Genomic DNA, 10,771 nt, shown 5'->3' on the forward strand with positions numbered 1-10,771 from the left:
ACTTCTCATGTTATCCTTTGATATCCACAGTTAGTTGAGTTCCACCATTCCTTTACCTATTTGAGATGAAAGTCGATATGACCAACATATCATTTCGATCTACGATATCACCCAAAGCTTTAACTTTGGCTTCCCTTTCACTTTATTGCTTATAATAATGTAACAATTGTATTTTAGAGTCTTCCTATACAATAAAGACTCGGCATTGATCAAAAAAAAAATCTGGTTTCCACTCCTCAACTTTGGGAGTGTGGTTAGTTAGCAGCAAGTATTCTTTGGTTCTATCTAGATAGTATGAGCTCAAATCTTTCTTTCCCCACTAGCACATCTGTGTCTGAATTCTCTGATATTCCATTTTTTGTCTTGTCATGTCTGGATACTCTAGATTACTATTTTTTCTTGTACTGTCCGGATTAGCCTCTAGAACGGTCTCTGCAATTGGTTATAACCTGCACAGAATCATACGACCTTTGATTCATCATCATCGAGTAGCATCATTAGGATACTCTACAATAAAGATCCAAAAAAAAGCTCTTCTTTTTCTTGAATCCAAGACGAGAATTTTTTCATTCAAAACGCCTAACTCCAATGCGTCTATACCGAATGTTCTAACCACATTACTTCTTTCTATCCTGTATTTAATGACTTAGCTTCTTCCTCCTTTCATCTTATATACTATTTTAGAGTTTTTTTTCTCGTTTGTTTTTCTTTTTTTTTTTGAAATAGCATGAATGATATTCGCACTCTTTGCTATATCCCTCTCGTCCCACTTGACTCTCTTGTCTCTTCACAGTCTTATCCCTTTTCATCATTTACTATCGAAAAGTACACTTTTAAATGAAGTTCTAACAAAAAACAACCCCTCCTAACCCCCTATTTTTGTTGGTAGCCATTGTGCCATCTCTCACATGATACTAACAGCATAATCTTTCTACTCTTCCATAAAGGTTTACTATCTTAACTCTTGTCTTTTTTATACAATTGATGGAATATGTTAAGAAGTTTTTCTGATTGTTTTGATTTAAGAAAATTTTGCCTTTTTGATTAGCAGTAACTTACAAAAACAATGAAAACAAGACACTAGTCCGATGCCTGGCAAAATACTCGTGGTTTGACTTCGTAAATTTTGTTTTCTCCTAAGGATAATCGATAATGATCTCCAATTAACTTTCCACATGCTAATATCCTTCCTACAGTATAATCTGAATCAAATCTTGAAAGCAACATCCAACCTTTGGTGGCCTTAGAGAAAATAAAGAAATAGCCAATCGTTCTGAAATATATGACGATTCATTATTCCTATCAGAAGCTTTAATGGCTCTTGCTGACCAAGGGGGGGCTCATTCTATCTGACAAAAAAGGTATTTATTCTATATATAGGTACGTTTCTTTAGCACTAATTGGTTGTCAAGCAAATGAATCCCAAATCCTTGATCTCTCTCTTTTCCTCTGTAATGCCGTAATTGGATCCGACTTTGAGCTTAATTTCATATTCAGCACTTTATACCAGTACTGGTAAATCTATATGAAGTACACGCACAAAAAAAAAGTATCATCCGTGCAACGTCTCCGTTAAACTCACAGCCGTTTATATTTTAAAGATTCTGGGTTTTCCACTCTTTCTATCCAGCATTTCATCTAGATTGTACCATATTGTCGTTTATTTTCTATTATCCTATACATTCTGCTCTCCGAGTTTAATGGATTCCCAGATCATTTACGCGTAAATTGCATTCTTATTTCTCCCTTGGAACTCTTATTTCGTTTACTACTTACTATGTGTCCCAAACTAGTTCAGCTTAATTTGTAATTGCACCTACACTTATCGAGGATTTTCCTTTTCCTTCATTACCGCCTTCCAATATTTATTATGATCAACTGTACAACTGAAGAAAACGGCAATCTACCTGCATCTGCTTCTACCATCACACTTCTTAATTCTCAAGACCCCCCTCACTTTCCAACTAGTACTGCTCTTAACGCTTCTGAAGCACAGATGAATCACCTTGCTCCTCAGCACGCTAGACAGATCCCTTTACCCGAACGTCTAACTCCTCTCTCCCTCTATCGCGTTAGTCCTTCGGATTTTCTACCTTTTTTTACATCCAATGAGGAATATCATCCACCATTACCCCCAGCCGATGATCTCCCCACGATAGAAGACGTGGTGACGGGTAAAACGCGCTCCCCTCTTTCGATTCAAGAATTTTCCGAATTCCTACAACAGCGAAATGCTGAGGACTACCTTGAATTTCTGCTTGCTATGGAGCGACACGAAGCGCTATGGCGTACTTTTCGACAGCAAGATCGAAAGCGGCGCGAGCTGGAGCGAAGAAAGACAGAAAGCGAAAAATTTCCTTCCGTTATAGCCGGGATAGCTCCAAGTGGTGCAGAGGACGTAAAGTTGCTGGCACCACTGAAAATGGCATTGTCGACAGCGTCGTATCCAACAATCGGGGCCGCTTCGGTCTCATCGAAAGCGGAGAGTCACCCACTCTTTCCGGAACATTTGGGGCCGTTGAATGCGCAACCCACAAAAGAAGCGATGCAACATCAGCAGAAAATAAGTCAAGGGGATGCTTCTAGTAATCTTATTCAGCTGAACTCAGGAAAGGTCCGGGATATCTCACTAGATACTCACGAAGCATCTGAAATGTTTGCCGAACGCCCTCGCGAACCGGATGATGCAGATAAGACCCTGCGATTTGCCACGGCCGCTGCTGCGGTGGCAGCTGCTATCGACTTGGCGTCCACTACAGACGGCCAACCCATTACGGAGCGGGATGTGATGAGATCAGGAGTGCAGATATATGATCGCTTTTGCTCATCGCTTGGCACAAAGAGTCGCGCGGTTGCTCCAGAGCAAGACCAAATGATAATTCAAGAGTGGATTGAGGTGCATCGCCGTGCCGATCCGGTGGTGTTTTCTTCCGCCAAAAAGCACGTATGCGATGTGTTGAATACATACTATTTCCCGACTTTCCTAGACCAACGCTGTTCAGCGAACGTGACTCGGCCTGTCGGCCGGTGTGTTCTTCTTCCACTTGGCGTCGTATTGCTGATCGGAGGGATTGCCCTTGAGATAGGAATCGTACTGGTGGGAGTCAATTCCAAGCTCCTTCGGCTGTGGTGTCTTCCTGCGGTTGTTCTTGGCTGGACTTTTATCCTCTCGGGAGTATTAGAAGTTTTTCCCCTCTTGGCCCTGCTTAAAGGATTCGAATATGGGGGGTTTCATTTCCGTCGGATACACGAGGCAAGCGTATTGAGATTTCATACGAGGCGCGCCATCTTCGTTACCGGCGTTTCACTCCTTCTTACAGTAGTGACGATGCTAATCTTTGTCCTGGGTCCTGGGTCACCCAATGTTTCTTAATCTAACCATGAGCTTCTGTTCATTGTATCACCACGTTTTTTCGTTTTATTATCACTTTGTTCCTCTTTTAATTACCGTAGATTGTTTTTCATACCACTGTTATAGTCTTTAGCTAGCTATTTATTTATTTATTTATATTCTCAACTAATATGTGATTGTTGTAGTATCACCCTTTTGACGCTATTTTTAATTTAAAAGATAAATATTATGTAACTTGCACGGACCGACATTTTAATAATTCGAGTGCAATATATATGTATAAATGAGGGGACCCTAAACGATCATAATTATCCTTGCCTCTCAAGATATGCTTTGTCCCGACCATGGGAGTCAGTTAGTGTTCCATGGAGGCCACGACAGAGATTACATTTTCGACAAAAATTAGCATAAAGTAGAAAAAAATCACTATTGAATGCTTGAGGGTTAATTGCCCATGGATTTAGAGATTGTGATTTGATATTCAAGTTTAGGGAGACAATAACTGTTAAGTGGCCTAAGTGTTAATAACTAATAAGTCAAGTTTTGGGTGATTTTCTTGCTCACAGTAAATATTTCGTGGCTAAAATAGTTTAGGGGGTTAAAACCAAATCACAAAAGGGGCGCTAGATTATATCATGCCGCAAAGGACAGCTAAGAGTAGTCCGTGAAGATGGATAAAGAATGTCGGAGTCCATGAGAAATTCTGGATTGGGGAAGGGCAATAGAGTGTATGGGCTGGGGAAGGGCAATAGAGCGTATGGGTTGGGGAAGTGATCATAGAAATGCAAAAAAAAAAGTTGCGAGAACAATAATTTGTCTATCTATTTTGCCTGATAGTGGCTACGCCATAATTCTTTTGATGTGTTCAAAAAATAAAAAAAACTTTGTAAGAAAAAATATTCTTTTTCTTTGGTCATCATCCATTCTCTTTTGACTTCATATTTCTTCTTTTTCTCTTTCCTTTTTACTTGCAATTAGTTCCTTCTCATCGTCAAGGTAAGTTGTCAACATTCTTCCCCATTTCTGCCTCTCATCTGCATCAACCATCCTTGATGAGACATCATGGATTCAACATGCTCATTTTCCATCCAAGATGGATAATTCTCTTCTTGTGCTATTTTTCCCCCTCATTTTCCACCCCCCTTCTCATCCATGCCCCTCATCTAGTTGGCGCTTAAATTTGCCGATTATTTTCCGTGCAGACGCTCTTTTCTGCATGTCCCCTTCCCCAATTTTAATTCTCAATCTAGCCTCACGTCAGTTTACGTGTCATCCAGATGAAACTAATTTTCATTTCTTCTCTCTCCCTTGTGCATATGATAGGGCCCTTTCAGTAGCAAAAAGTAAGAAAAAGTAGAAAAGAAAAGGACAACAAAATCGTAGTAAAAAAAAAAAATGGCCGAACTTCGCCGGAAGCTTGTCATCGTAGGGGATGGTGCGTGTGGTAAGACCTGTTTATTGATCGTGTTTTCTAAAGGAACCTTCCCTGAGGTTTGTTTCCCGTCATTGTTTTTTGGTTTATCCTCCGGACTTATTGCTTCATTGTTGGCTATCATTCTAGTTTTATGTGCCCACTGTTTTCGAGAATTATGTTGCCGATGTTGAGGTTGATGGAAAACACGTCGAGCTCGCGCTTTGGGATACCGCGTAAGCTGGCCTTTTTTCTCCCCTCCTCCCTAACCATTCACCCAATAATGAATGTTCTGCTGATGGATAGTGGTCAAGAAGATTACGATCGACTCCGCCCGCTTTCTTACCCTGATTCGCACGTCATCCTGATCTGTTTTGCAATTGATTCCCCAGACTCACTCGATAACGTGCAAGAGAAATGGGTGTCTGAAGTGTTGCATTTCTGCCCAAACCTGCCCATTTTGCTTGTCGGATGTAAAAAGGACTTGCGGTACGACCCTGCAGTGGTGGAGGAATTGCGGAAGACATCGCAGCGTCCGGTCACTCCTGAGGAGGGAATGTCGGTTGCGCAGAAAATCGGCGCGTACAAGTATCTAGAATGCTCTGCCAAGACCGGAGAGGGCGTGAGGGATGTGTTTGAACACGCGACTCGTGCCGCCCTGCTGGTGAAGCAGCGAGGGAGCAAAAATAAGAAAAAATGCACTCTCATGTAATTCTTTTTTTTTTCCCCCTCCTTCCCCCTTCTTTTATCTTTTATCTTTTCTACTTCTTCTCCTCCTCTGTTTTAAACCCTTATTATTCTTCTTCACTTTGATTTTGATCCATTTTCTTTCCTATTAGTTTTTCTACTAATAAATATATATATAACATACATTTACTCTGGTTTGCCAACGTGATCCTTTCAATTCTGTTTGTTCTTTGCATTGGGCATTGCTTTGCAGTTTTCTTTAACCATGGGGTGGTGTTTGCTTTGTAAAATGGGCTGGGTGATCCACCCTCCTTTTCCTTATACAACATCAACAACTAAGGCGGAAACTACAAGAGCCTATCTACAGGATCTCCTTGAGCTTATCAAAGAAACGGATTTCCGGTTTGAAATAGAGCCCGGCGGCGACGGCTCCCAAAGCTATCACCGCTGACCCCAAACCCCAGGTAAAGATAGTCACGGCCCGGTCTCGCTTTCTGATCAATGCCGTAAACTCTTTACGGTCATTCCTATTTGGGAATGGTTCGGCCGGTACCTCGACTCCCAGAAAGTCGCACAGCGGTTGCCAGCCTTGCTTTACCTAGACAAAAATATAAAGCGGTTGAGCCGAAGAATGATGGCGGGGCAATTGCCCCTGTCAAGAGGATGCAATAGTTACGTTGAATATCAAGAGTCTCTCCTGAGGAACATGTCGCTTTACCTCTTCGACATGCCTGTTATAAGCAGCAATAACACCCTCCTTATCCAACCGTCCCCCCATATCGCGTTCTATAAAGTTGGTTACCCATCTGTTGCGCTGCCCCCCGGTACACAAGTTAAACAGCCATTCGCCAAAGGAGGGGTTCTGGTGGCGTAGCGCCAGCTGGAGAATGGTGTCCTTCATGCTGTCGTACCAAACCTCGGGCGAGTCGCGCACTGTCAATACCACCTTTGCCTCGGGATACTCAGCCATGAGCTGCTTGTAGAAGCTCACGGTGGGCCAGTCCACAGTGGAGTTGTGCCCTTCGAAGACAACGGACCAGTCGACGGGCTTGTTGTCATACGCGTCATTAAAAGTCTTGAAATGGTGATGCTTCGCCCGCACCATGTGGTAAGTGGGGCCAACCCCAAGAGCGTCGAGAGCGGTCATGAGCGAAAACGTGCCTGTGCGGCCTAACCTAGTGAAAATAACCAGCGATGCATTCAATCTTCGAATCGCAATAGCTCAGAAGAGTAGGCCACCGGCCTCCCTTACCCGGCGCCTATGACCTTTAGGGAGACTTTATTATTCTTTTCCATAGTATGGCTCGTTCCGGTTTGAATTTCTCCTCCATTTAGCTCCTCCGAATGTATATATATATATGGATCCAGCCTGCGGTTAAAATCCTAACCTCATTTATCCAATCCAAGTATCCCACTGCCCTCCATGACTCATATCAGTGGAGAGAACATACGAATTTATTTTCACCGACTCAACCTTGGGGGTCCACCTTATGCACGCTGTGCCCCCCACAGCCAACAACCCTCTTGTGCTGTGTGGCATCCACACTTTGCTGGGAAAGGCCGAACTTGGCTCTAATATGCCTCCATACATACTCGTTGAGATATGAGGAGTTGCTAGGAGGGGATTTTCCGCCAAACCGGTCCGATTAAATCATGCCGCTTCCTTGAGGCTTCTTCTCCCCCAAGGTTCCCCTCTCTCTTCCCGAAAGGTTCGGCTTGTGTGCGGCCCAATTTAGCGAGTTTATCCGTGAGCAAGCAGTGTGGCTGATCTGCGGCTTGAATATATCCGAGACTGCAGTATCGCTCAGCCTCGCATACCCGATCTGCCCGTACGCCTACTTCCTTCTAGCCTTGGCACCTTGGCTTCAAAAGGGTAAAATGCGTCTGGTAACTTAGAAAAGGGTCGGGGTAGTTTTGGTTGCTAGGTGAAATATCTTGAGCGAAAACAGTCCATACAATTCTCCCTATAGGCGCCATCACGGGGTATTAATCTCTCCAATTCTTGTCAGCATAATACACCTTTAGCTGCGGAGGTATGTTATAGGCTTATGATTCCACTGGATGAGAGGATAACGTTCCCATTCTAATGAGTAGTAGTATTGAGATGGCTAACAGTATAGAAACCAGAGAGAAGGAAGAATGCAGCAAAGTCCACTCCGCATATAGCTTAGTTCTAGGTAAGTATAGAGGAATGGAGGAAGGAAAAGGTATAGCCGGATGAAGCGGAAAAACGAGGGAGGAGAGGGGAAAAAAAAAAAATACAACAGACTTCATGGTGCAGAGCTAAGCAGCGAAAGCAATTTTTCAAATAAAATTGAAGTCATGAATAAATTAAATAAAAGCAAAAGAGGAAAAAAAACGAAAGTGATATCCACAAATTATAAAAAAGTCCACGACAATGACAAAACAAGTAAAAAAATTATATAACCCTCAAGCAAGCTATTCAACTCCGAGCGCTTTCCTTAAGTCGTTCAGCTTCCTCTTTAAAGATTCACGCTCGTTCTCCGACTCAGCATACCGTACCCGCACATCGATGAGCATGGACTCCATATCCCCCAGCTGATTCTCGAGTGCAGAATTTCGGTGTACCAAATCTGCATTTTTGCGAGCAAACTCTTGGATTTCATTTCGGAATCCTTGCTCGAGCTCAGCCGGCTGTGACTCGACACGGCGATTGAGCTCATTCACCGTCTGCTGTAGCTCCTGGTTCTCCTCCTGGATGCGCGCGAGCTCCATCTTCGTGGAAATCAAGACATTTGCCAGCTCGCAGTGCTCTCGATTCAGTGTGGCGAGGCTTGCCTCTAGCCGCTTAACGTGGTTGGAGAGTTGATTGTTGGCTTGTCGTAGTGCCTCCAGTGCCTGGTTTTCTGTGGCGGCACGCTGTGAAGCAGCATGATAGGCTTTGGTGAGGCGGCTGAGATCTTTAGGCGTGATTTTGAAATTGTACGCTTCTTGCACCATTTCATTCGGATTCTAGCCGGAGAATTGACAGAGATGAGCCCCTCACATACAGGGTCTAGGATATTGGCAAAGAAAACCTACCTCGAACGCTTCGAACAACTCACCCTTTAGGAACTCCAGTAATTGCTCAAACTCCAGCCCTAAGATTTCATCCTCGCAACGCTTCATAGCCACGAGCACAAACCGGAAGATTGTGTCGACGCCTTCGGCAAGCACCACATCAAATATCCGGAACACGTAAGAGAGCGGGAGCTTGTAGGCGAACAAAGTCATGAACCACTGTGAGGCATACATGGTTGGCTTGACCCCTTGGCGGGTAATATGACGATACACACGCGGCAAATGCTCCTCCATGAGATGTTCAAGCTGGAAGAGGCGAAGCTGAAGGCCATCCATTTGTGGGGTGAAATGGGATCTCAGGCCGTATTGCTTCATCAACCGAACTAGCAGGCAAAATGCCTCCTCCTCGGGCATCTACAGGCAATCAAAGGTACACGAAAATGGGGCGGAGCCAATAAATGAATCAAGGTCTGGCTTCCCGAATTCCAAGAGGGAATCTGTACTTACACAAAGGAGCAGAGGGCCAACGATGAACCCAATTCCCTGGCAATAGCCGACCTCCTCGTCATAAATTGAGTATGTTCGGAGCACGTTGAATAAAGACCGTTGCCCGTGCCCATCTTCGTCCTTGAAAAACTCGTGACCCGGGAAGGTGCGGTTCAAATCCCTTGTTATCATCTTTTCATACGGGCTCTGTCGTTTCAATAAGTCTTTATATGTCATTTCTAGCTCCGGGTCCTTCGACCAAGCAAACAATTGCCAGATCATCCCGCGCAAGGTGGACGGAATACCGGCTTGTATGGCCTCCGAGAGTCTCTTGGGCTGTGACTTTGCGATTGCTTTAAAATCGGAAATGACCAAACCCCAGAATTCTAAAAGGAGGGGAGGTGGTGTAAGAAGAGTCATTTGAAAAAGATAAAATTAGTTCCATTCTCCAACCGACATACCCCAATCTATCTCCTCAAAGGATCCACGCTGGGAAGCCTCGATACGAGCTTGGTGGAAGCTCTTACGCACATTTTCGCGAGTGATCTGAGTAACGCGCCGGGCCGTAGGCACTTTCCGCAGTTCCCGATTTTGCGCCTCAAGCCGCGCCAACAACATATCATCACCTGAGCCGGTCGAGGTGAGGGAGGAAAAAGTGGACCGGATGGTGTCACTCGCGCGAGCAATAAAGGAGTCTTCGGCCTGCGCGTTTCGGTATTCCATCGTCGATTGGGACGATTCATCCTCACCATTGGATTGGTCCCCACTCCAGCCCATTTCGTCTCGAGGACTCTCGTCCACGTACTCCTGTGGGCTTTCGTCGACATAATCTTGGGGACTGTCGTCTACATAGGTCTCATCCTCTCTGCCCTCGTGCAGACTCATCCGGTGAAGTGCTTCGGAGAAATTCATCTGGGAGTTAGGCGATTTTAGCGCAGCGATAACATCGGTGCCTTCAAGTCCAAAAAACTCGTCTCGACCTGCACGCTGTGGCAAGGATTCATTATTGGAGTTTGATTCATCCTCCTCCTCTTGCTGCTGCTGATCAGTGGCAAGGGACCCGCCCTCACCTTGAAAGGAAACGTGCTCAATGCCATTCACATAATGGTGATTCCTTTCTTCCCATTGATTTTCATCGTTCATTGTTTCGTTTTGTTCTACTTCATGCCACTCTTCCTCTTCCTCCTCTGGTAATTCAACGTTGCCATTTTTACTAGAGGTCTCGTCCATAGTTCCGTTCGCCTTAATCTCGCTGGTGGGTTCTATTGGTTCTACTATAATATCGTTTTGTTTATACAATCCAATTGCCGTTGAATCTGTTGCACACTTACCAGTATCTATTTGGTCTGAGTTCGATTCTTTTTTCTCATGGATATCTGCAGAGGATGACTCCAAAGTGGAGGCGTTCGCTTCAACTATTGAATCTTCTTTTGGTTCTTCTGCAATTACTCCAGGCTCTTCTTTCACAGGCTCACTAGACGATTCTTTCTGTTCGACTTCTTTTTCGGGTCCTCTTTCATCCTCTTTCTTATCCTCTGCTTCAACTTCCTTTTCTTCAGCGTCCTTTTGCTCCTTTTTCTTGCCCTTTTTCTTCTTCTTTTTCCTCCATCTTCTGTCTCATCTTTGGCGATTTTCTCCTCCTCTGCCTTCTTAATTGGCTTCTCCATCACAGCTTCTTTCTCTTTCAGTTCACCATCTTTGGATTCGGCCTTAATGGGATTTGCTGCGTCGGCACTCATCTCTTAGGCGATTATGTTATTGTATGTGTAGTGAAGAGTATCAATGGATCGGCGACAATCGCGCCTGCTATGTCA

The 10,771-nt window shown here is 44.3% G+C and overlaps 4 protein-coding genes across 4 annotated transcripts; 2 read left to right on the plus strand and 2 right to left on the minus strand.

Moving 5' to 3' along the window:
* Positions 1 to 1,870: 1,870 nt before the first annotated feature.
* Positions 1,871 to 3,373, plus strand: VTP21DRAFT_10299 (uncharacterized protein; the record flags this gene model as incomplete). Its single annotated transcript, XM_069389619.1, has 1 exon — positions 1,871 to 3,373. The coding sequence occupies one exon, from the start codon at positions 1,871 to 1,873 to the stop codon at positions 3,371 to 3,373; it is 1,503 nt and encodes a 500-aa protein (XP_069252922.1).
* A 1,374-nt stretch (positions 3,374 to 4,747) lies between these two features.
* Positions 4,748 to 5,475, plus strand: VTP21DRAFT_10300 (uncharacterized protein; the record flags this gene model as incomplete). The annotated part of the gene is made up of 3 exons (XM_069389622.1): positions 4,748 to 4,843; positions 4,914 to 4,999; positions 5,070 to 5,475. The coding sequence occupies 3 exons, from the start codon at positions 4,748 to 4,750 to the stop codon at positions 5,473 to 5,475; spliced, it is 588 nt and encodes a 195-aa protein (XP_069252923.1).
* A 336-nt stretch (positions 5,476 to 5,811) lies between these two features.
* VTP21DRAFT_10301 (uncharacterized protein) lies at positions 5,812 to 6,746 on the minus strand (the record flags this gene model as incomplete). The annotated part of the gene is made up of 3 exons (XM_069389623.1): positions 5,812 to 6,048; positions 6,127 to 6,625; positions 6,703 to 6,746. 3 exons carry the CDS (start codon positions 6,744 to 6,746, stop codon positions 5,812 to 5,814), a joined length of 780 nt encoding a protein of 259 aa, XP_069252924.1.
* A 1,143-nt stretch (positions 6,747 to 7,889) lies between these two features.
* Positions 7,890 to 10,696, minus strand: VTP21DRAFT_10302 (uncharacterized protein; the record flags this gene model as incomplete). The annotated part of the gene is made up of 6 exons (XM_069389624.1): positions 7,890 to 8,423; positions 8,493 to 8,885; positions 8,979 to 9,343; positions 9,419 to 10,231; positions 10,289 to 10,573; positions 10,651 to 10,696. The coding sequence occupies 6 exons, from the start codon at positions 10,694 to 10,696 to the stop codon at positions 7,890 to 7,892; spliced, it is 2,436 nt and encodes an 811-aa protein (XP_069252925.1).
* Positions 10,697 to 10,771: the final 75 nt, after the last annotated feature.

Source organism: Calcarisporiella thermophila (genome assembly GCF_041956535.1).
Source record: "Calcarisporiella thermophila strain CBS 279.70 unplaced genomic scaffold VTP21scaffold_7, whole genome shotgun sequence".
Lineage (NCBI taxonomy): Eukaryota > Fungi > Calcarisporiellomycota > Calcarisporiellomycetes > Calcarisporiellales > Calcarisporiellaceae > Calcarisporiella > Calcarisporiella thermophila.